Genomic DNA, 25969 nt, shown 5'->3' with positions numbered 1-25969 from the left:
AAGACGCACCTAGTTTTAGAGGAGGAGAACAAGAAAAAAAAGTTCTCTCCCTCTCTGCACAGCGCTTCTCCAGCAAAGCGGGAGGAGAAATGGAAGGGGCTCCGTTTCTCCTCCCGCTTTGCTGAAGGGGCGCTGCGCAGAGAGGGAAAGCTGTGCAGCGCCTCTCCAGCCGAAGTCAGAACAGCAAGAGGGATCACTGCAGCGAAAGCAGCAATCCCTCTTGGTGTTCTGGCTTCTGGGATAGCCGTGCCAAGCCTTTTCAGGGCAGGGGGAGCGTTCCTCCCGTTGCCCTAAAGAGGCTTCACGTGGCTATCCCAGAAGCCAGAACAGCAAGAGGGATCTGTGCGCACCGATCCCTCTTGCTCTTCTGGCTTCTGGGATAGCTGCGCAGCTTGCATTCGCTCCAAAAGACGCACACACATTTCCCCTTACTTTTTAGGAGGAGCAAAGTGCGTCTTGTAGAGCGAAAAATACGGTATAGGTGGCGAAGGGTGTCAGACCCAGAAGACCCGGGACCTGCAAACAGGACAGAAGCTTGTGTGCTCTTCACAGAGACTACAAAGTAGGGAAAATGGTATTTAGCAGGCTGAAAGCTCACAAATGATACTGAAACCAATTTGACAACTATGACACACGTTATGAGGAAGCATACTGAAATGGGAGCTACGCAGCATATCCAGCAAACAAGTTATATGGAGATGGAGCAATCTGTGCTCATTTTTTTAAAAGGCTCAGAAAAAGCAAAACTAGAAATGTTGGTTCATAGGAAAATTGTGGGTTTGACCTTTTAAGACAATTAGAAACAGTAGGCTTGTAATCACATGCACATTCTAGGATGGGCTTAAGTTTCCAAAGGCACCCTCTGATATACAGCAGATGTGCCTTTTTGCTGCTGGCTAAAAAGGGAATCCAGTATGAAGAAACAGCCTATACAGAAGCCATTCTATGTCATGCAGGGATACAGAAGGAATTTTCTCCCTATTAAATATCAGACTAGGTAGAAAATTAAAAGAAGTAAAAAAACAAACAAACAAAAACAGGTTAATAAATGAGGGACAAAACAGCTATAACTACACAGATTGTGCTAGAGGTATGAAAAGCACAAGTATGGGAATTATAGGGATAGAACTACCTAAATTATATAGAAATTTATTTATGTATGCGACTACAGCGGCAAGAATGTTACTTGCCCAGAAATGGAAAGAAGAAGAAGCCCCAGCAAAGGGAGAATGGATACGAAAAGTTATGGAATATGCAGAAATGGCAAAACTTACTGGAAGAATAAGAAATTCAGATAACAAACTTTATAAAAGAATGGAAATTATTTATTGAATATTTACGGATAAATTGTAAACAGATAAAAACACTGGCAGGATTATTGTAATAACCTGCAGCTATATAAGGGTATAAAATATATATAAAGAAAATAAATAAATGAGCAAGTTAATTTGGATATGCAGAAGATAGTAAAAATAAATTTAAGGAGCTGCAGAAAGGGGGAAGGAAGTCAAGTTTTAAAATGTCAAAATGAATGTAAAAGCAGTTATACTGTGGTACTCTGGTTCTCAAATGCCTTGGTATTCAAACAACTCGGAACCCAAACACTGCAAACCTGGAAGTAAGTGTTCTGATCTGCGAACTTTTTTCAGAAGCCGAACATGCTCCGTTTTGAGTGTTACACTTCCAATTTGAGCGCCACACTTCCATTCTCAGTGTTATGCTGAGGTCCATCTTTGCTATTTATTTTGCGGTTTTTGTTTTTGCAGCTTTTTTTGTTTCGTTTTTTGTGACTATGTGGAACCCATTTCAGCTACAGATGGATTGTGTGACTGCAGTACATTGTTTATCGCTTTCATTTTATGGATCAATGGTCTCGTCAGTTAGTAAAAGTCATGTTAAACTGCTGTCTTAGGGGTTGTCTTCAAAAGTCTGGAACGGATTAATCCCTTTTGCATTACTTTCTATGGGAAAGCGTGCCTTGGTTTTGGAACGCTTTGGTTTTGGAACGGACTTCCGGAATGGGTTAAATTTGAGAACCAAGGTACCACTGTATTTGAAAAATATAAATAAAATTTAAAAGAAAGAAAAAGAAAGAAAAGCGTCTCTACTTGTTACAAGAAATAGAAGAGCCATAACTTGGGATTTTACAGTGAGGCCCAGTGTACAGGAGATCAAACCGGGGGGGCAAGGGTTCCTTTCCTCAAGCTGGCATCCCTATGGGCAGGTGTGGGCGAGTGGGTGTTAATGATGATTTTAGAGGGGTTTTAGGAGGGCCAGAAGAAAGCTCTACAGATGACCCACGGGTGAGCCATCCCTGAAATAGATGCTGTGCCTATGACACACATTTGGAAGCAAATCTTTTGGGATGTGTGCAAAGGAGAAGAGTAGACTTACAAGCCAAGGGGAAGGAGGGAACTGAGTTCGAAAATGTACAGCATAAAAAGCCTGCATTTTCTTTACAAACACACACACACACACACAGATGAACCATTGGAAACTGTGTTCCGAAAAAGCAAATCATTTTAACAGAGTTCTAAGAAGTAAGATTGCATGTTTTTGATATAGCCTCACCTTCATTTCTATCCAGAAGCGCCATGGCGTGGCCTGGAGTCCATGTGTATAATATATAAAATAATCTCTGCCTACAGTATTAGCTACAGGAGTTCCATCTCCCAGAGACCACCTGGACAGTGTTGAGCCTTCATGTGGCCGAAGAAACACTGACATGTGACTTGGACCTAAAGTAGACAGCAGACAAAGATTTCTACATTAGCGCAGAATGAAGAACACAGGAACTTTTTCAGGTGCACCCAGAACTATCGGGAATTTCTTTCTTCTCCTGAATTTCTTTATGTCCCTTACTGCTTGCTTTAAGGCAAAAAAACCTAAGCTGGATCAGGTCAAAAAGTCAGTCCAGTCCAGCATTCAATTTCCACAATGACCTGCCACATGCTTTGAGAAGTCCACAAATAAGACTTGAACTCAATAGCTGCTCCCCAGCAAGAACTCATTCACCATGAAACTTAGCGCATGACTATACAGTGGTACCTCAGGTTACATACGCTTCAGGTTACAGACTCCGCTAACCCAGAAATAATACCTCGGGTTAAGAACTTTGCTTCAGGATGAGAACTGAAATCGTGCTCCGGTGGTGTGGTGGCAGCGGGAGGCGCCATTAGCTAAAGTGGTGCTTCAGTTTAAGAATAGTTTCAGGTTAAGAACGGACCTCCGGAATGAATTAACTACTTAACCCGAGGTACCACTGTACAACAAACTGGTTCGTTCAGCCAAAGGACAACTAGAAAGGTTGGTTGTATGAGTCTAGGATTCACACATCCAACTCTTTCCAAAAGTGCTCCAGTGTTAATCAGTAGAGTATGTGGGGCCTGTGTTTTATTCAGAAAGTTGTGCATTCAAAGATGTTAGGACCCATTATTGCCAGCGATGGAAGAGCGGGTGTTAAAACTAACAGACTTAGTTGAGATGGCGAAATCGACATGTTTAATCAGAGAAAAGTCACTGCAAATGTTTACTAAAGATGGGAAAGCTCTCGTAGACTTTTTGCATGAAAAAGAAGAAGAAATAATGATGTTTGGATTTAAAGATTGAAGATAATGATTTATAGAAAGTGGCTTTATTAGGTGTTATACTGCAGTTGCTGAAGTGAATAATGCTTATATATGGTAGACAGACAAGGAATCAGAAGTCCTTTAGTTTCTTAACTTTTCTCTCTCTCTTTTCAATCTATTCCTTTTCCCCTAACTCTTCCCCTTTCTTCCTCTTCTTCTCTTTCTCTTTTTTGCCTTTAACGGTATGGGTTTGGACAAAAAAAGATATTTGACAACAATCTTTATATTCTTCTTTATAAACCCTAATAGAAACATACATATACATATTTATTTATATTTATATAGAAAGCTGTGCACTGAGCTTCTGTTTGTACTTGTCGCATTCTTATCGCTTATTTGCCTTTAGTCTGCAAGCTGCTTTGAAGGCCTAAAAAGCAGCATAAAAATGTAAACAGCTCGCCAGAAGGTAGCCAGTTAGTTGCTTGCTGCAGAGATGACAAAGTCTTGTGGCACTGTAAGGACCAACTAATTTATTGTGACATAACTTTTCATAGACAAGAGCCTATTAGAGGCAGAAGCTCCCTCATGTATATTGCAACTATGGCATGCTATATTTCCTATATCTGGGAAACGGGACTGTTATGATCATCGATCATCTAGTCCCAACTTCCTGCAATGCAGGAATACGCAGCTGTCCATATGGGGACCAAACCTGCAACCTCTGTGTTTTCAGCACCATGCTCTAACCAACTGACCTATCCAGGCTGACAGTGACAGGGAATTGTTTGTCAGCAGCCTTAAAAAGTAAAGGTACCCCTGCCCATACGGGCCAGTCTTGCCAGACTCTAGGGTTCTGCGCTCATCTCACTCTATAGGCCGGGAGCCAGCGCTGTCCGCAGACACTTCCGGGTCACGTGGCCAGCGTGACAAGCTGCATCTGGCGAGCCAGCGCAGCACACGGAACGCCGTTTACCTTCCCGCTGGTAAGCGGTCCCTATTTATCTACTTGCACCTGAGGGTGCTTTCGAACTGCTAGGTTGGCAGGTGCTGGGACCGAACGACGGGAGCGCACCCCGCCACGGGGATTCGAACCGCCAACCTTTCGATCGGCAAGTCCTAGGTGCTGAGGCTTTAACCCACAGCGCCACCTGCGTCCCCTTAAAATACTCTGAGTATTTTAAGACTAGCATTGCCACCTGCAGAAACCGGAACATCTCCCCAACGATAAGTAGCAAATAAATATACAATGGCACACACAACTCACCGGTTATTTCAAAGGTGAACTTTGTAGAACCTGACGGCGTTCGCTCTTTGGAGAGAAGCTGAAATTGAGCTGGTTTCTTGGGAGTGATGGCTGGAGCAGGAAGATACCAGTTCTTCCTGCAAGGAAAGTTTGCGTTTAAGATTAATGTGACTCTCCAAAATAGCAATTCTGAAGTACTTTAAATGACTGCTCGGTATTGAATCTGTCCAACTTAAAGACTCTGCGCAACACAACTGGTCATATCACAGCGTCAAACATGGATAGGTTTGAAAACTAAAGTTATGGCCTTAGAGCCAGCCACAAATAATAATAGAAGAAGAAGAAGAAGAAGAAGAGGAGGAGGAGGAGGAGGAGGAGGAGGAGGAGGAGGAGTTTGGATTTGATATCCCGCTTTATCACTACCTGAAGGAGTCTCAAAGCGGCTAACAATCTCCTTTCCCTTCCTCCCCCATAACAAACACTCTGTGAGGTGAGTGGGGCTGAGAGACTTCAGAGAAGTGTGACTAGCCCAAGGTCACCCAGCAGCTGCATGTGGAGGAGCGGAGACACGAACCCGGTTCCCCAGATTACGAGTCTATCGCTCTTAACCGCTACACCACACTGGCTCTCATACATAAAGTAAATCCAAATGACTATCTTCATCATATAAAAGAACAAAAACAAACTTATAAAAACAGGACATGTTGCAATAAATCTAAGTTTTGGTTGGCAGATGCCCAAAAGAAAAAAGAATTCTACTTTAAAAAATCCAAAGTTTTCCTAAAAGCTTATGGATTAATCCATTTTGCATTACTTTCTATGGGAAAGCACGCCTTGGTTTTGGAACGCTTTGGTTTTGGAACTGACTTCCAGAACGGATTATGTTTGAGAACCAAGGGACCACTGTAAACCTAACCTAAATACCAGTTCACTGCCTGTTTGTTTTTAAAAGCATTACATTTACTCTCAGTCTTATTAAAACACTAAATAGTACATTGAGGAGACGATGTTACCAACTTGAATAAATAGTCCACAGGAAGGATCCAGGGAAATCCACAGAGAGGTGCGCCTTCCTCGCATTTTGTTCTAATGGAATCGTTGAGTTCAGGTATATGAGGAGTGATATGAGATATCCCGCCATAGTCGAGCCCATTAATCCATATTCCAGAATCACTTTTCGCCAACTGCCCATCCAGGCTATGAAATCTTCGACTCATGTGCTGGAAAAGTGACCCAAAAAGGCTCAGCATAAAATTTTGATTCCGGGTTATCTGTTCAGCGGACTTATTATGACCATCCACGAAGACCAGCCTTAAGGATTTGCACACACCATACAGTTAAAGCACATGACTTCCCCCCGAGAATCCTGGGAACTGTAGTTTGTTGAGGTTTCTGGGAATTGTAGCTCTTGTGTGGGGTAAACTACCGTTTCCAGGATTCTCTGGGGAAAGCTGTGTGCTGTACGTTTATGGTGTGCACACAGCCCATGTGGTACCACAGAGGAAACAATTTTGCGAGACAAGAGTTTACTTTCCATCTTCAAGGGAAAACCAACTACCAACTTGGGTGGTGTCCAAAATATTTTGCAAGAATTCTCTGTGGGTCTGAATGTGGCCAGCTAAGAATGTCTTTGGAGTTTATCCAGAGACACTATAGAGCCCTGTAGGTATATCGGAAACTACAACTAACTCAGAATGAGGCAGCTAGACTGGTGACTGGGTACGGCTGCCAAGACCATATAACACCAGTCCTGAAAGACCTACGTTGGCTCCTGGTACATTTCCGAACACAATTCCAAGTGTTGGTGCTGACCTTTAAAGCCCTAAATGGCCTCGGCCCAGTATGTCTGAAGGAGCATCTCCACCCCCATCACTCCGAGGGCCTTCTGGCGGTTCCCTCACTGCGAGAAGTGAGGTTACAGGGAACCAGGCAGAGGGCCTTCTCGGTAGTGGCACCCGCCCTGAGGAACGCCCTCCCATCAGATGTCAAGGAAATAAGCAACTATCCGACTTTTAGAAGACACCCGAAGGCAGCCCTGTTTAGGGAAGTTTTTAATGTTTAATGTTTTAGCACTTTATTATTATTATTAATAATAATAATATTATTAATATTATTAATAATAATATTCTGTTGGGAGCTGGCCAGAGTTGGCTGGGGAAACCCAGCCAGAGGGGTGGGGTATAAATAATAGCAATTATTATTACTCCAACGATTGAATTAAGACATACAAATCAACCTTCAGGGTTGACCTATAGCTCCAAAGAATCGTACTAGACTAGATGTCATGAGAACCTAAGTCTGAGAAGTGTCATTAAATACTTTCCCTTCGGGGATCAATGGGAACTTACTCAGACTCTAATGAGAAATAAATGTACATTTATCAACTTCTGAAGAATATATCAAGGAAGAAATTCCAACTTGTTCCCAAACGGAACCAAATGTTAGTTTCTAAACTCAAACTACTGCAGTTCAAACGCAGAACTGCACAAAAAGTCATGGACGGCTATGATAAATACATAAAAGATTTAAAGGGTTGGAAGGTAAGTGTTTCACTACCACAGCATCATCCCAAGTTTCCTGTGTTTATCTCTGATCCATTTCAGTGGCTACACAGAGCATTATGAGCCAACAGCTTCAGAGACATGCTGAGTTCCACTCATTCACCACATCTTTCGTTAACAACTGCATGGATACGCCCTCTGCAGCATTAAAGGGTTCCTTACCTGAAGAAAGATTCGCTTTGGTCTGGGGTTTGCAAAATCTGAACTGAACGGGAAGAAGATTCCACTGCAAACCAGGACGAACATGATTGCAGAAACAGTTGCTAACGTTATTATTGACATCTTTGTACTTTTGGCAAGGTAGACGAATTTAAGCTGAAGAACAGGAGAAAAAAACAAGGATAAGAATACTTCATTTATAAACACACATCCAGAAAAACCAACTAGTGAACCTGCAAGCTTTTGAAATTTAGGTTTATTTAATCGCAGAGACTTCTCCCAAACACAACTCTGCGTGGCAAATCAGGATGAGGGCCAGTGATTTAACAAGGACCACATGGTTTAGGGGACAGGCAGATGGGAGAAAGGGATCTACCAGCAAATCTCTGGACAATTTAGAAAAAAAATTAGCCCCCAACTGTTTTTAAAAAAAGGCTTTTCTCTCTAAATTAGGCCGCTCGAATGAACAAAGCTTGGGGGAAAACTAGGAGTGCTACTGTAAATGAACTACTGGGCACATGTGCAGAAATCATTCCTGTTTCTTAATTCTAAGGCTAGGAACCTGGTTCCATTCAGTGGGCTTTGGGGTTCCAGAAGAAAGAAAATAAAAGGAATCTGGTCTGCCTATATCTGACTTATAAAGTATCATATTTAAGCAGAGATCTGAACCAGGGCCTCCTTTAGTAAGGTCAGGAGGGAGCAAACTAGCATGGTATTTACTAGTGAGCAGAAAGAAACATTCAGAAAATATCAGCTTTTGTTAAAATATAAGAAAATGTTCCTGCTCCTTAAGGGTTGTGAAGATAGTATTGGCGATGACTGGTGAAATCTAAGATGCTAGAAGAGTTCTGTGCAGAATTTCCAGGGGTTGCAAGTTGGGGTTACGGTTCCCTCCCCTTCCACATAACTTAATGGGCACAATTCATTACGCTAATTCATCTACATAATTTGCATTTATTCCAGCAGAAACAGCAGATTTGCTGACCTCCCAGTGTGCCGCCGAAAAAACCAAAATTCGTGAACGTGAGCAACCTGCTAACTTTTTTTTGTGTGTGGACATGTTAATTTCTCTATTTCGCAAGAGGGAAAACTTAAAAAGCAGCTAATTGAAGCACAGTCCATGGCAATTTGCAATTCACACACAAGCTCTCGGGCCATACATGTTTCACAGCCTAAAACAGAAAGATGTTGAGAAAAATGGCCTCGGAAAATTCATGGTCACATGCGCAAAGAAGCCACATGTATTTGCATTTTTATTTTTTTGAAAACACAAGAATTGTCACAGCATTTGTTTAACCTACAAATCAAAGGTTCTTAATGCTGGGACCCTATACACTGCTTCTCTGCAGTAAGCAGCAATGAATATAACGAGACCTGCTTCCGAGAAAGCGTGCCTAGGACTGCACTGTGAATCAGCTGAATCTGTAGAACACAAAGTATTTCTGAAAGCATTCTTACAAAGTAGGAAGACAGAAATATCGTCACCAAAACGATAAAAGCAGCCACGACGACATCGGGTGGAATTTCTGAACCACTGCGTCCCAAGATGGGAATTAACATTTCAAATATAATCCAGTTGAGGTATAACGAATAGACATGTGGAATAAACATTCCCAGGAGGTAAACTGCTAGAAATTTCATTGTGGCACCTACATTGAGAGAGGGGGAGGGGGGGAGAGAAGAAGTAGCTGGTAATATAATAAAAATAATAATAAAATTTTATTTATATCCTGCCCTCCCCAGCTGAAGCTGGGCTCAGAGCGGCTAACAACAATAAAAGTAGCACAGCATTCTAAAATCAATTCATTTTAAAATCAATTCAAAATCAAATTAATGGCAACCATTGGACAACCATTCTGTGAAGATTACCAAAGGAGGGGGTCAGACTGTGTCTTAATAATAATAAAATGTTATTTATTTTATATAGAATTCTAGACCTTTCTTCAAATTAATGTTCTTTCACCACTAACACCAGGGCTGCTGTGCAAGCATAGGCAAGCATGATGAATATGAAATTAAATATACAAAGATCCACCCACAAAGCGTTCCCTGGAAATAGTCCATTAAGCAAGCAATCGCCCAACGAGTCCACGAATCCCTCCCCCTCCTGCCATGGTTTCTTCCTAAAATGGCTGAAGCCAACCAGCAAGAGAGACGAAGGAAAGACTGGTCTGTCCAATCTCTCCTGCTCTCTGATTCATCCAGTCTTGCTCTCCCCCTTCTCCGTGGTTTTGGTCCAAAAATGGCTGCCATCGGCCAGCGAAGAACACCAAGTAAGGAAACAGGCAAACTCCAGCTCTTTGGGTATCTGAATCTGTGGAGTAGATTGTGAGGTTTGGGCATAATTACTTATGTCTGCCTAAGTGAATTTGCAGATAACTGTGTGCACAACAGGTTGCACTAGCAGAAGCTTTTGCAAAGATGGCGGCATAATTGGTTGTGCATCCCATGCAACACGTTGGCGATCAAGATACAGTGGTACCTCTGGTTACGTACTTAATTCGTTCCAGAGGTCCGTTCTTAACCTGAAACTGTTCTTAACCTGAAGCACCACTTTAGCTAATGGGGCCTCCCACTGCTGCCGCGCCACCACCACTCGATTACTGTTCTCACCCTGAAGCAAAGTTCTTAACCCAAGGTACTATTTCTGGGTTAGCGGAGTCTGTAACCTGAAGCGTATGTAACCTGAAGTGTATGTAACCAGAGGTACCACCGTACACAGAATAGTAAATTATATATTCTTTATCAACCTTCTGAGAAAAAGACAAAACATTAAACAAAGCCACAGGGACCTGCGAACTACCCAACCTAAGATGAACTTATAATGTCTGGTTTCAATAGATTTTTCAAATGCTTAACTCAGTCTTTTAGATAAGTTCATGAAGATGCCAACAAAAGGTAAGCTCAATGTTATTCACAATACCGAGAGATGCTAGTGGAGTTGTAGGTAGATGTTAATGAAGTTGTAGGCGAAGTTGTAGACGACAGGGTGCTGTTTTGCACCTGTTTCGCCCCGGCAGTCCAAGTAATCAAATGCCGCTGTTCACCCCCGATGGGGCCCTTTTACTGGGGCTTGCAGGTAGCACACTCCCAAGGTAGTTTTCCGGGCTTCTAATCTCAAAGTCTTGATACATATATTGTTATTCAGTCTTATAGGGAATACTCTTTCTTGGCTTAAGCTTAAGAGACTGATTGGCTATCAATATTGTTGTTGTTGTTTAGTCGTTTAGTCGTGTCCGACTCTTCGTGACCCCATGGACCAGAGCACGCCAGGCACTCCTGTCTTCCACTGCCTCCCGCAGTTTGGTCAAACTCACACTGGCAGCTTCGCGAACACTGTCCAACCATCTCGTCCCCTTCTCCTTGTGCCCTCCATCTTTCCCAACATCAGGGTCTTTCCCAGGGAGTCTTCTCTTCTCATGAGGTGGGCAAAATATTGGAGCCTCAGCTTCAGGATCTGTCCTTCCAGTGAGCACTCAGGGCTGATTTCCTTAAGAATGGATAGGTTTGATCTTCTTGCAGTCCATGGGACTCTCAAGAGTCTCCTCCAGCACCATAATTCAAAAGCATCAATTCTTCGGCAATCAGCCTTCTTTATGGTCCAGCTCTCACTTTCATACATCACTACTGGGAAAACCATAGCTTTAACTATACGGACCTTTGTTGGCAAGGTGATGTCTCTGTTTTTTAAGATGCAAATATACTATCGTGCTATCTGCCAGTGCGAAACATGCGCAAAACGCCAGCACCCTGTCTACAACTTCATTGACATCTATCTACCGTCTACAACTTCACTGTAGGGACAAGAGGGTGGCATGAAGGCAAGAGTCTACAAGGTGGAGGAGCTCTGCTATGGCAGAGAGCCTGGGATCCACTGAGGTGGGTGGTCCTCAGACCCCTCAGCTGCCTCACATTTTCCACAGTAACAAAAAGAGAGGGAGAGAGAGAGAGAGAGAGAGAGGGGAGAAAAGCAAGTCTCCTTCTCCATTTGCACCCTGGCCAGGGGCTCAAATCTCCAGCTGCTTATGAAACTCACAGGGTGACCTTGGGCCAGAGAAAAACTTTTAGAAGTCTAACCTACCACACACAGTGTTGTTGTGAAGATCACATGGAGAGGGGAAGAATGAATGAACGAATCTTTATTTGCGTCAGCCATTGGTCATAGCAATAAAACAACAATACGATATTCAACGAATAGAAATAAAAAGTCAATTGTATAAAATACATTGTAGGGTTTTGAAGAATGAAGTCTGCCACCCCAAGCTTCTGGGGATATAACATGTAAATATGCATGTAATTTGAATGGATTACTGAATATTGCTTTATTTGATATGTTGTTTATTTTAAAGTTATTGTGACTTTTTTATATTGCATCAGATTGTTGCTATTAATGTTTGATGTTTTACAGTGGTAACTTGGGTTAAGTACTTAATTCGTTCTGGAGGTCCATTCTTAACCTGAAACTGTTCTTAACCTGAAGCACCACTTTAGCTAATGGGGCCTCCCGCTACCGCCACACGATCTCAGTTCTCATCCTGAAGCAAAGTTCTTAACCTGAAGCACTATTTCTGGGTTAGCGGAGTCTGTAACCTGAAGTGTATGTAACCTGAGGTACCACTGTATTTTGTTTTTGTATGTGTTGGAAGCCACCCAGAGTGGCTGGGGTATTATTATTATTACTATTACTATTCCCTGCTGTGAACATTTCCACTAGAATTTCTGCCATAGAAAGTCATAATAATTTATATAGGAACACCCTAAAGTTCTTTGCGAATATTATCTTTTTGCAATCCTTACAAGAACTCTCAAAGGCAAGTCTCAGAGGTATCATCACCATACCTTTTTCTTTCAGTTCCTTGTAGGTCATTAATTTTGTGAGCAGCGGAAACACAATCCATATTGCACTGACAAATGCTGAGGAATGTCCTAGGTAAGTAAGCAAAGCCAACATAGCTGACCAAAAAACAACTGGAACATCAAAGAAGAGCTCTCCCAGGAACTGTTCGCTTCTATTCTGGGAAAACAAAACAAGCAGACAGAAAAGAGAGGCAAGTTTAAATGTCTGTGCATTATGAAATGTCAGCAACAAATTTAAATGTCTGTGCATTTTGAAATGTAAGCAACAAATTTAAATGTCTGTGCATTATGAAATGTAAGCAACAAACGTTCCAAGTTTCTTAAGAAGCAGACTGGCAGAGCAGTTCTGTGCATATTTGCTTAAAAGTCAAATCCCATCACGTTCAAAGGAGCTTGTTCTCAGGTAAGCGGATAACCATCTCTGTGTTTTTCTTAATGTTTGTACTTAAACAGCCTAGAGAAATGTGCTGTGTTACACAGGGCAGGATTCAACAGTCTCAAGTTCAAGGACGTCCACTTGCAAAACACTATTTTTTCTGAAACACACTCAAAAAAATCTTTTTGGGGGGCTGGGCCAGGAGAACTCCCGGAACAGCATGCAAGGAGACGAAAGGGGGGGACTGTTCCACCTAGCGAGCCAAAATGCTTGTGCTAATGTAAAATTGAAAGAACATAATTAAGACTGCTGCCCCAGACACCACCAATATAAAGCTTTAATTCCTGAGCTAGGGGGATGAAGGGCACAGCCCATTTGTTGGAATTTATAACATCTTTATTTATTTTTGCACAATGCTTATTGCCAAAGTTGTTATTCTATGAACAGTAACTGGCTCTAATTCATTTAATACTTTACCCAACGCAGCCAGACTGGAACGGCATAATTAGATTTACTCCCCCACTTCAGAATGAATGGTGCCTAAAGCACAGGGCTTCTCCTGCCAACGCACTGCCTGAAGTTTCTCTCATACCCACCCACCTACAAGAGGCAGCATGCCAAACCTGGAGCTTTTGGATCAACAATTATTAGGCCAATTGCTGAATCTGTGTAAGAGGAGAGAGAAAGAAACTTGGCTCCCGAATCAAGCAACCTGGACAAGAAAGCAGTCCAGTGCACAGCCGACAGAATTAAGCTATGAGTTTTGCATCTGTGGGACGCGGGTGTGCGCTGTGGGTTAAACCACAGAGCCTAGGGCTTGCCGATCAGAAGGTCAGCGGTTCAAATCCCTGCGACGGACGGGGTGAGCTCCCGTTGCTCGGTCCCTGCTCCTGCCCACCTAGCAGTTCGAAAGCACGTCAAAGTGCAAGTAGATAAATAGGTACTGCTCCAGCGGGAAGGTAAATGGCGTTTCCGTGCGCTGCTCTGGTTCACCAGAAGCAGCTTATTCATGCTGGCAACATGACCCGGAAGCTGTACACCGGCTCCCTCGGCCAATATAGCGAGATGAGTGCCGCAACCCCAGAGTCAGTCACGACTGGACCTAATGGTCAGGGATCCCTTTACCTTTACCTTTGCATCTGTGCCCAATTTAAGGGAAGGGGCACAGCTCAGCAGGGCAGCAGATGCAGAATCTCCACTGAAAAGAAACAGATAGCAGGTGATGGGAACAACTAGTGCCAAAGACCCCTCAGACCTGCTGCCAGTCGGTGGGAAATAATGGATTAGACGGACCATCAGACTAAGTCAGAATGAGGCAGTCTTGTGACTAAATCCAACACACAGTTAGGCAGGCTTAAATCCACTGGTTTCAATGGAATTTGTTGTTGTTCAGCCATTTAGTCGTGTCCGACTCTTCATGACCCCATGGACCAGAGCATGCCAGGTACTCCTGTCTTCCGCTGCCTCCCGAAGTTTGGTCAAACTCATGTTTCAATGGGATTAAGTTCGCCTAACTCTGTGCTGGATTTAGGCCTATACAGTGGTACCTCGGGTTAAGAACTTAATTCGTTCCGGAGGTCCGTTCTACTGTTCTTAACCAGAAGCACCACTTTAGCTAATGGGGCCTCCCGCTGCCACCATGCCGCCGCCGCGCGATTTTTTGTTCTCATCCTGAAGCAAACTTCTTAACCTGAGGTAATAGTTCTGGGTTAGTGGAGTCTGTAACCTGAAGCGACTGTAACCTGAAGCGTCTGTAAGCTGAGGTACCGCTGTATGTTTATAATTAAAGGAAAACCAGAGAACTGCTATTATTTCAAGTCCTCCATTTTTGCATGCCACACTTACTTTGTAATAGAATGTCTTGGCTAATGTATGCAAGAGAATTAGTCCAGCCACGGCTGCAGTTCCATACAGAAGAACGGAGGCATGGAAGTGGGTGTACCAGAAAAGGGAGCGTCCAAGGAGAGAGATAAACACGGCTATGATAAGGACGCCAATCAAGACAGCAAGCCAACTGAGGACTGAGAAGCCAAAGGCGATGGCAAGTTCCTTCAGATAACTCACTGCAGGATGAGAAAGACATGAAGCCCAGATCAATACATTTCTTCTAGCTGGAACTGCCAAGGCTACAGGATCCAAACTAGGCACACTTAACCAAAGGAACAATGATACCTCTCTTTTCAGAACTGGGTGGTAAATGGCCAGGCCTCACCTTTTTGCTATTTATTCTCCAGAGAAGGAGAAAACAAACATGTCCCCTCTTCCATATTGTGGTATCAGTTTCATATTTTTTGACTTGGTAATATATTGCAAATCACGATGATGTGTGTGCATGCGTGTGTGCGCACGCGTTATGCAAAAACCTTGGGGACGTGGGTGGCGCTGTGGTCTAATCCACTGAGCCTCTTTGGTTTGCCGATCGAAAGGTCGGTGGTTCAAATCCCCACGACAGGGTGAGCTCCCACTACCTCTGTCCCAGCTTCTGCCAACCTATCAGTTCAAAAGCATACCAGTGCAAGTAGGTAAATAGGTACCACTGTGGCGGGAAGGTAAACAGCATTTCTGTGCACTCTGGTTTTTGTCGCGGTGCTCCATGCTCCAGAAGTGGTTTAGTCACGCTGCCCACATCGCCCGGAAAGCTGTCTGTGGACAAATGCCGGCTCCCACAGCCTGAAAGCGAGATGAACGCCGCAACCCCATAGTCGCCTTTGACTGGACTTAACCGTCCAGGGGGTCATTTACTTTTTTTTTAATGCCAAAACCACAATGCTACAGAGGGCAGGACCTGAACCAAAGGCTTCAAGTTATAAGAAATGAGATTCCAACTCAACACCAGGAAGAACTTTCTGACAGTAATAGCTATTTGACAGTGGAACAGACTCCCACAAGAGGTGATGGGCTCTCCTTCTTTGGAGGTTTTTAAGCAGAGACTGGATGGCCATCTGTCATGTATGATCTGTTAGAATTCCTGCTCCATGATTGCAGTCATAGGATTGTTGTCTATCACATGACGGTGTATGTTTTCATTCCACAGTGTGGGAAGTGATGGAGACAGGATGTTCGTGTCACTGTGTTCCGTGAAGTGGGACTATTGTCCTTTGTTCTTTCTCTCTTTGCTGTCTGATGCTAGAGAGAGAGAGGGAGCCATGTTGCAGTGCTCCGTGTGTGTTTATATGTAAATAAAGTAGATTAGCCAAAATGCTGAGTTGCTGAGGTCTGTCATGCGCATGATGTGCAAATTCTGTGGATCCCTAAGTTTGCCGGTGTTGGTTGGCATCGGTCGCTGTGATGTTCGGGCTGAAGAAAGCTTTTGAAGCTCTCGAACGATCGACCAGGAGGGAGGGAACATGCCAGTCGGGCATGTGTCTCTGCCAGGACACCTGAGATTCCTGCAATGCAGGGGGTTGGACTAGATGACAATTGGGTCCCTTCCAACTCTACAATTGAATCTCAGCCAAAGTGTCTTGGTTTCCTTTTCAAATGAGGCCAACACGCATCCGATGCTCTCTCTTTAGTGCATCCTCTCCACCTCCGGCAGTTTAAAACTTGTTGGCGGCTTTCTTGGTAAAATGCGTTAAGCGCAGCAATAAAAACTAAAAGCCAGTTTGGGGTAGTGATTACAGCATCACCCTAGGAGATGGGAGTCCAGGGGGTTGAATCCCCACTCAGTCATGAAGCCTGCTGGGTGACCTTGAGATACGCACTGCCTCTTAGGACTCAGCTAAAAGTAAAGGTAAAGGTACCCCTGCCCATACGGGCCAGTCTTGACAGACTCTAGGGTTGTGTGCCCATCTCACTCTATAGGCCAGGAGCCAGCGTTGTCCGCAGACACTTCCGGGTCACGTGGCCAGCGTGACAAGCTGCATCTGGCGAGCCAGCGCAGCACACGGAACGCCGTTTACCTTCCCGCTAGTAAGCGGTCCCTATTTATCTACTTGCACCCAGGGGTGCTTTCGAACTGCTAGGTTGGCAGGCGCTGGGACCGAGCAACGGGAGCGTACCCCGCCGCGGGGATTTGAACTGCCAACCTTCCGATCGGCAAGTCCTAGGCTCTGAGCCTTTTACCCACAGCGCCACCCGCGTCCCCCCTAGGACTCAGCTATATGGCTGCAAATAAAATGTTTTAAGAGTGTTGTAAAGTGCAATATACAAATGTGACACTAGGTGGCGATGGCGAGCTATGTCAAATTCCATACATTTCCCGAAACTTTTTTTAAAGAAACATTTTCACGACTTTTTTTTTAATGTGTCTAGATTCCACCTTAGTCTAACCTACCTCACAAGATTGTTGCAAGGACAGAATAGAGGGGGGGGAGGTGGAGTGTATACGGGACCTTGAGCGCCTTGAGGGAAAGCTGGGAAATAAATAAAATGGTGAATAAAGACTTAAGAGAAAGCTATAATAATGCAAAGGGCCCGTTTGTCTGTTCATAAACGGAATTATAACCAGTCCTGCTTTGTCAGATAGCCATATAGGGAAGGTGACTTACCTCTTTTTCTCAGTTGCAATGTTTTTCTCCCCAGATAAAGAAACGCAACTGCTGTAACGATATAGTTCATAATGAAGCCGACACGAGCTGGGTAGGACATAACGAACATGCCAAAGACATCAAAGAAGACAACATTTCCATGTCGATATTCATGAGATTTGGCCAGTTTGTCCGACTCCGCTAAGTACTTTAGCACACCCAAAATATTGTCACCTTTGGGAAAAAATATGAGCATATATTTAGAATTCGTCTCTCTCCCCTCCCCACCTCAATACATTGTTTCCACATAAAATTCCACACATGGCATTACAAAACAAAATAGGAATTGGAACTTTATGATCAAAATGAAGTAAAAACAAAAAACAAAGTGACCCTATAACCAGACTTTATGCAGGCATTCTCAGTACTATAAGAACATTACAAATTGAAACTCTTAAACTGAAACTCTATATTTTCTCTAAAATGTAGAGAAAACTAAGGCAAAAAGGAAAAATAATTTTCCAACTGAAATTCAATGCCAAGAATGATAAAAGAAAGCAGATGAAGGCGTAACTAGGAGATAGCTAAAAGTATGTAAAATCAGGGTGTGAAATCTATAGATTGCCTTCACTGATTAAAGCATACAATCCAAGTAGTGTAGGCCGCCCAATTAATTGAGCCAATTAATTCCCACCCACCCCAGGGGTGTTTTGGATTTCTTTCCCCACAGGTTTGATTTCTTTGGAAGACTAAAGCACGCCTGTGGTTTTGAGTTGTAACAACCTGCTCGCAAAGCAATGTTTCGATTTACATTGCTATAAAATCCCTGAGAAACTCTTGAGTTTTACCAACCTGCTCTCTGAATAGAATCTGTCAGAATTCGGTCTGCAGTGTCGTACTTTGTGTGGTAGATGTAACCATTTTCAATGAAAGCCAGGTCTATCCCTGTTGATATAATTTCATGGTAATGTGATCAAACTAAAAAAATAGTCAAGGTGTTATTTAACTAAACCAAATAACTTTCCACAAAATGAAACAAACTGCTTATATACCCATCTCTTTCCCCAAGTGCAAATTTGCATGTTCACCCGTGACCTCTGGCCTCCCCCTTCATTTCTCCTGTGCCCAGCACAGAGATCATAGAATCATAGAGTAGGAAGAGACCACAAGGGCCATCGAGTCCAACCCCCTGCCAAGCAGGAAACACCATCAGAGCACTCCTGACATATGGTTGTCAAGCCTCTGCTTAAAGACCTCCAAAGAAGGAGACTCCACCACACTCCTTGGCAGCAAATTCCACTGTCGAACAGCTCTTACTGTCAGGAAGTTCTTCCTAATGTTCAGGTGGAATCTTCTTTCTTGTAGTTTCGATCCATTGCTCCGTGTCCGCTTCTCTGTAGCAGCAGAAAACAACCTTTCTCCCTCCTCTAGGTGACATCCTTTTATATATTTGAACATGGCTATCATATCACCCCTTAACCTCCTCTTCTCCAGGCTAAACATGCCCAGCTCCCTTAGCCATTCAGGGGCTGCAGGAATCGAGAGAAGCCTTGGCTGGCTTTGCAGTTTTCCCTGCATTGTGATTTCTGCATAGCACACATGCACCATAATTTGCAGTATATTGCCAGGTCAAAAACTACGAAACTGGTATCACGATATGGACGTCAAACCAGTTTTGATGATATATCGATATACCTGAAGGAGCGTCTCCACCCCCATCGATCTACCCGGACACAGGTCCGGCGCTGAGGGCCTTCTGGCAGTTCCCTCACTGTGAGAAGCAAAGCTACAGGGAACCAGGCAAAGGGCCTTCTCGGTAGTGGCACCCGCCCTGCGGAACGCCCTCCCACCAGATGTCAAAGAGATAAACAACGGCCTGACATTTAGAAGACATCTGAAGGCAGCCCTGTTCAGGGAAGTTTTTAATGTGTGACATTTCAATGTATTTTTAATCTTTGTTGGAAGCCGCCCAGAGTGGCTGGGGAAGCCCAGCCGGATGGGCAGGGTACAAATAAATAATAATAATAATAATAATAATAATAATAATAATAATATCGTCCAGCCCTATTTGCAACAATAACAGAGGCTACAATCAAAGGCCCCTTCACACAGAAATGAAGGGGGGGGGCGAGCATTGACTGGATGGTGTTCCTCTGCCCAGCTCTGTCAGCCTCTGCCTGCAGCGACACACCAGGTTTTCTGTCCCCCGTGGCAGAGCCACTCGAGCCAAGGTTGGCCCCACTGTCATTGTTTGACTGATGTCTGTCTCCCTGCCTTCCACCATGGTTGGTGTGAGCAACAGGGTTCTGGGTACAGCAGCAGCAGAATCACACCTCACCTGATGGGGTCTGGCTTGTCCTGGAACAGGATCAAGAGTCTAAGTGCTTTCAAGTTGCAGTTTATTGCTGTTGCTTCAGAATCTGTGCACCCTGTGCCCCTTTGCCACTAGTTATATTGCCCCAGGAAAGAAATGCCTGAAATTCTTTCGAGCTCTGGACGGCTAAGCTTGCGCCCTAACGCTCCAGATCACACGTTTCTGTTTGCACAGCTCACACAAGAGAACCATCTTTTTCTACCTTCTTTCTTTCATTCTCCTGCACACACAAGGAAGCAGAAATAATGGCCCCACCAAACGGTCAAGCAGCATACCTGGAACATTGCCGAAATCTCTGTAAATGCGGAAATCTGTTTCTGCGGGGATAATGCCGCTCTGAAACACTTCCTGAGCCACGACACAACCAAAAGGGTGCTTTGCAGCAGAGATATATGCTTGCACCAGCCAGGGGTTTTCAGGTCCTGGAATAATTAGGAAACAATTGCAAAATGAAGAATTGCCCGATTTTAAATTTGCGCTCTGTATTCGATCTGTAGCTTGCCCTATCACAAAGACACAAGCTTGACTCATACAGCTACATTTATTTCCCTGGACCTCTCAATCCCATATTGCTCACTAGCTTCTCCACCCCAATGTTCAGCCTGAACATTCACTGAGGTCCAGCGCCGAGGGCTTTCTGGCGGTTCCCTCAGTGAGAGAAGTGAAGTTACAGGGAGCCAGGCAGAGGGATTTCTCAGTGGTGGCGCCTGGCCTGTGGAACACCCTCCCATCAGATGTCAAGGAAATAAACAACTATCTGACTTTTAGAAGACATCTGAAGGCAGCCCTGTTTAGAGAAGTTTTTAATGTTTAATGTTTTATCGTGTTTTTAATATTCTGTTGGGAGATGCCCAGAGTGGCTGGGGAAACCCAACCAGATGGGCGGGGTAGAAATAATAAATGGTGGAGGAGGTGATGATGATTATCCAGAGAAGGTCTTCAGAGGACATAGCCAGGGGAATCTGGGTCAGGAAACATTTCCTTCATGGACCTCCTTTACGTATCTTAATGTTGAAACCATAAGGTGGGGATATTATGCAGAGCAAGAAACTGCGTCGATGACACCTGTATTTTTATTTATTTTTTTTTTTAAATAATATTTATTGGAAATTTAAAGTTACAAGAGAAAGAAAGAAAGAAAAACAGAAAAGCATAAAAAACAGAATTAACAATACAAATCAATAAAAAAGAATAAAAAAAGAATACAATACACCAACATCAAAAACAAAAAAGTAAATTTAAAAACAAATCCAATAATTCCATATTCTTATCTTCGTTAACTTATTTCCTCGACCTCCTCACACCTCCCTCTTTTGTATTCTAATTATTAATTATCTCAGCAAATCCTTTCCATCTTTCACTATATTCTGTCCTTTAATTATCTTAATTTATTTTGGCCTTCTCTCACCATAAAACGAAAAAACCCTAGAGTTTAAAAAATTATTTGTACATAACTCCTTATAACATTTCTACTAAAGCCTAATAGTTTCATGACACCTGTATTTTTAGTCCCAGCATAGCTAAAGGCAAGTACAAATAGTCCCGAAATTTGGATTTCCAGGAAGTAATTTGTGCTGGATCCAGAGACCTTTGACCTTGAGGAAGGGTCGAACAACTGTCGCTTCCCATTGTAGCTCCTTTGTGCTTCCCCAAAAAATTCTGCTTCGGAGGGTTGGGAGACCATTGGGAACAGACGGAGATGGGAATTGCATAGAAGCTTCCACTGGATCTCAGCCTCTTCCATAAACATTTTATTTATTCATTTTTATTTCATTAAATATATATCCTCCCAAGGCAGCCCCAGGTCTTGCTATTTGAAGAAGGGGCTGCACTGAACCCAACCCCTTTAGCGGCACCCCCCTCATCAACTGTGAACTGTATCAATGCTCAAACTGTTTCCTTGTAATCCAAATTTCAGGGATATTTGCATTCATCTTTAGCATGGAACTGGAACTAAAAACACAGGCAAAAGTACTTCTGAACGAACTGCTTGCTCCTTTATTTCGTTGCCTGATGGGAGCAATGTTTTGATACACAGACTATTTATTTCTCTCCCTCTCTCCATAAAAACCTTCCCCAGAGAGCTTTACAAGGTCAGCTGAAACAGTAATAATAAAAATAAACAACGGTATTCAGTCAGCAATCATACATCCATTCAAACAAAGAATAAAAACAATTCAATCAATGTAAAATAATCCAATAGCAGAGGAGGAAAGATGATCTCATTTCTAGTGTCTAGAATTCTATTTGTGTCATTCTTTGAGTCAGTGTTTGCAAGAATAGCAATAAATATTAGCATAGTGGAACACGGGCAAACTTCCCAAACCAAATTGCTACTGGTAAATATGCCTCCTACATTGTTCTTGTAATAATGCAGGAGAAGAGAATACTTGAAATTGCAGTTGTCTGCATTAGGGAATGTTCTGAAGTAGAGGACCTTATGCATTATATCTTTATATAATGATGCAAGAGAAAGATTTTTAGTACCTATAATGACAGGATCCCCTGGCCAGAACCCCTTTGACATGATTTTATATCTCCTCACAGACACAGATAAATATGTGACCTGGCGTGTAGCACTTTTTGCAACTGCTGCTAGGAAAATTAGAGCAAATTATATAGCCAAGGTAGCCATTAACTGTAAAGGAGATGAATTTATTTGATCCTATCTATCTACCTCAGGCTATGCTCTACCTTTGTCACCAAACTCTGAGTATACATTGCACACTGTATTAATTGATATTGTTTTTAACATTAGTGACCATGTGATGATTTTAGCTTATGAATTGTTTAATGTTTTTATTTGCACATTGGGGTACTTTTATAGCTCTGTTTAGAGTATGTAATGTTTTAATAATATAAATGTTTTAAGTCTTTTTATCAATTCAGTATATTTTCTTTTAATTATCAAATAATTCTGTGTACATTGCGGCAGCCTTTGGCTATGTGCAATAAAACTGACTGACTGACTGAAATTGCAGTTAAAGGTACAGAGATTATTAGTGAGACTCAGAAAAAAGTTAAGCATGTGCAGAGGTTGCTCTTAGATACTTAAACTTCTTGTAATCACCCCGAGGCAGAAGCATACACAAAACAGAGCAAAACTGTAACTGCAGGTTTATCTACTGTGTAGGAGTAGATTCCTGCTATACCAGAAAGGGGGAGGAGGGGATTTTTCAGGCCAAAAGCATATGAACTGAATAGAACTTGAAACTAACTCTATCAATGACCAGTGTTTAGACGGGTAAAGAAAAAGCAATTTATATGCATTGTATGTACAAGATAACATTGTGCCACCAGGTGGCAACATGGAGTCCCGGCTTTTCACTACCTGTTTTCCCTGCTTAAATTTACAACACTTTAAACCGAAATGCTTCTTTGCCGCGTCTTAATGCAGCCTCGATTGCTGCCATTTTACACAGGCCTTATGTAAGAAATTCATTCACTTTTGCTGATCTTTCAAACATGTTCCCATTTAATACAGAAATTCTGGCACATCTAGAGTTGCCAAACCAGTTTAAATGCTAGCTGGAACATCAAGGCGCTGAACGGTTTAATATTAACCTTCTCTGAATATCAGATCAGATGACTTAAGAACAAGGATAACTAATTCAGTCAGCAATTATTCTGACTGTGGGGGGGGGAAACCATGATTTCCCCACCTTTAATTTTACACCTGTTTGCTTTCGCCAGAGCCACGATGAAAGCTCATCTATATGATAACCTTTTAAACATAATAACAACAACAATGAATTCTGCATCAGTTGTATTCGAGTAGAATTTTGTTTTGGATTTGTTTGTTTTATTAAAAAGAAAAAAGAAAGCATGATAGGGGATACATGATAGGGGATATTAAGCCTCTTACCTGTCTGAAACACAAGTTCTTTGCCTCCTACTCCAGCAGCCTCCAGATTAATAAATGCTCTAACTGATTTAGCCCAGGGGTGCTGAGTAATGAAGCCATGACTAGCCTTGATGAGAAGCAAAAACAAGAAACGTCAAACATGGCAAGACATTTGAATCAGCGTCTCATCACACAAAAGCAATTCTGGTTCTCACAAAACGTTAGGAGACAGTGTTGTAAGGCAAGAGCACAGAACTAGTTAAACTGCAAAATGTCCGACGGGGCTTCTGTGCCTTCCAATTGCCTGCTGGAGCTTCCATTTGAAGGCAGCAAGAGGGCTGGGGGGGGCATCAAATTTTGGCCTCGCATTGAAATCGCTTTAAGCGTTTTGAAAAATAGTTTGAATTTGCCATAAGCTCCCCATCGCCATCTAGTGTCACGTTTGTACAATGTGCACTTAACACACACTTAAAATGCTCTATTTGCAGCTGCATAGCTGGGTCCTAGGAATGCTCAAGCCTTTAAAGCACAACATCAATATCTGGATCCATTTCAATCTGCCTCAATTCAGCCTTGTTTGGGGACAGAAACTGCTTTGCTTGCCCTGGTTGGGTGGTCAATCCTGGGAACTGGACAGGAAACCTGTGTCTCTTTCAGTTCTGCTACAACTCTCTGCCACTTTGAATACCACTGAGCACAGTAGTCTTTTGGGCCAGCTAAAGGGGACGGGTATAGGGACGCGGGTGGCGCTGTGGGTTAAACCACAGATCCTAGGACTTGCCGATCAGAAGGTTCGCGGTTTGAATCCCTGCTACGGGGTGAGCTCCCGTTGCTCTGTCCCTGCTCCTGCCCACCTAGCAGTCTGAAAGCACATCAAAGTGCAAGTAGATAAATAGGTACCGCTCCGGCGGGAAGGTAAACGGCGTTTCCGTGCACTGCTCTGGTTCGCCAGAAGCGGCTTAGTCATGCTGGCCACAGGACCCGGAAGCTGTACGCCAGCTCCCTTGGCCAATAAAGCGAAAATGAGCTCCGCAACCCCAAAGTCGGCTACTTGCACTTTGACATGCTTTCGAACTGCTAGGTTGGCAGGAGCAGGGACTGAACAATGGGAGCTCACCCCGTCACGGGGATTCAAACCGCCGACCTTCTGATTGGCAAGTTCTAGGCTCTGTGGTTTAACTCACAGTGCCACCCATGTCCCGAACTTTTTTTAGGGGGGCATTAATTGTTGAGCTTTTTTAAGGGGGGAAGGCCAAAGTTTTTCAACTTTTCTTCTTTTTTTTTAGAATAATTTCTATTAAGTTTTCCATTTTAACAATCCAATCAAATCACATTAAATATTCCTAATTATACAAATACATATCATAAAGTCCAAATATTTTGCCAAATTATAAATTTTTGTTGGGGCTTCCCATGCTTCAAGTTCAGTGGGGTCCAATCATCTTATGGTTCTACTGCCTTGAGTTTCCAATAGTTCCTTCTTTAAATCTTCCTGCTGTTATCCTTCTTTCTTTCACAGCCTCTCAGTTGTTCCCACAGGCGAGCTGAAGTGAATAATAATATGCTTCTGTGTGAACATTGTATGACTCTCCCCCCCCCTTTTTTTTTTTTTTTGCAGCTGGTAAGTCTTTTATTTCCAGTATGTCCTCACATGCTGGTATTTATGCTGATTCAATCCAAAAGTCCTTCTCTGGTTACAGACGCCATCTTCTCTCAGTTCTGATGAAATAAAGTCTAGGTGTTTGCTCATTAATTTTCTCTGACAGGTTGCACCAAACATTAGTCTTTCCAGGGGAGGTTTGCCAAATCGGACTTGAAATACAGCTATAATAACAAAGTAAGAGCTCGCCTCTCCCTATGAATATTAATCTCTGCAACTCAGTCTGTCTCATAATAAAGGTAAAGGTAAAGGTACCCCTGCCCGTACGGGCCAGTCTTGACAGACTCTAGGGTTGTGTGCCCATCTCACTCCAAGAGGCCAAGGGCCAGCGCTGTCCGAAGACACTTCCGGGTCACGTGGCCAGCGTGACATCGCTGCTCTGGCGAGCCAGAGCCGCACACGGAAACGCCGTTTACCTTCCCGCTAGTAAGCGGTCCCTATTTATCTACTTGCACCCGAGAGTGCTTTCGAACTGCTAGGTTGGCAGGCGCTGGGACCGAACAGCGGGAGCGCACCCCGCCGCGGGGATTCGAACCACCGACCTTTCGATCGGCAAGCCCTAGGCACTGAGGCTTTAACCCACAGTGCCACCCGCGTCCCTTGTCTCATAATGGTGGGTCCCAATTATATAGCATGTCACAAGAGAGTCATTTATCTTCTTCCAAGTATTTCAAAGAGCAAAGGCTTTAGTTAATGTTTTTATTTCCACACAGTTTATATTTCCCAATCTCACTTGCTATAGGTAATGTAGATGGTTCTTCTAGGGGGGGGGGGGTTAGGTATTATCGTAGTAGAAAAAGAAAAACTTTTATCCCCCCTCCTTTCCGTTCCGTTCCAACATACCAGTTTAGATTCCT

At 43.2% G+C, this 25969-nt stretch overlaps 1 protein-coding gene across 3 annotated transcripts in view; it reads right to left on the bottom strand.

Moving 5' to 3' along the window:
• The window catches only part of ERMP1 (endoplasmic reticulum metallopeptidase 1), a 46713-nt gene that overhangs the window by 4023 nt on the left and 16721 nt on the right, over positions 1 to 25969 (bottom strand). For all 3 annotated transcript variants that reach the window (XM_083419678.1, XM_083419679.1, XM_083419680.1), the window contains exons 4-14: positions 23474 to 23579; positions 19884 to 20030; positions 18087 to 18179; positions 17256 to 17468; positions 14611 to 14828; positions 12372 to 12546; positions 8991 to 9181; positions 7536 to 7688; positions 5830 to 6032; positions 4834 to 4949; positions 2572 to 2738 (exon numbers count right to left, since the gene is read on the bottom strand). In XM_083419678.1, coding sequence (XP_083275804.1) covers positions 2572 to 2738; positions 4834 to 4949; positions 5830 to 6032; positions 7536 to 7688; positions 8991 to 9181; positions 12372 to 12546; positions 14611 to 14828; positions 17256 to 17468; positions 18087 to 18179; positions 19884 to 20030; positions 23474 to 23579 — 1782 coding nt within the window. The remainder of the gene's footprint in view (positions 1 to 2571; positions 2739 to 4833; positions 4950 to 5829; positions 6033 to 7535; positions 7689 to 8990; positions 9182 to 12371; positions 12547 to 14610; positions 14829 to 17255; positions 17469 to 18086; positions 18180 to 19883; positions 20031 to 23473; positions 23580 to 25969) is intronic.

This window comes from Podarcis tiliguerta (genome assembly GCF_965153285.1).
Source record: "Podarcis tiliguerta genome assembly, chromosome: 17".
Lineage (NCBI taxonomy): Eukaryota > Metazoa > Chordata > Lepidosauria > Squamata > Lacertidae > Podarcis > Podarcis tiliguerta.
Note: the sequence above shows the minus strand (reverse complement) of the source record. Positions and strands in the feature narration are given on the sequence as shown.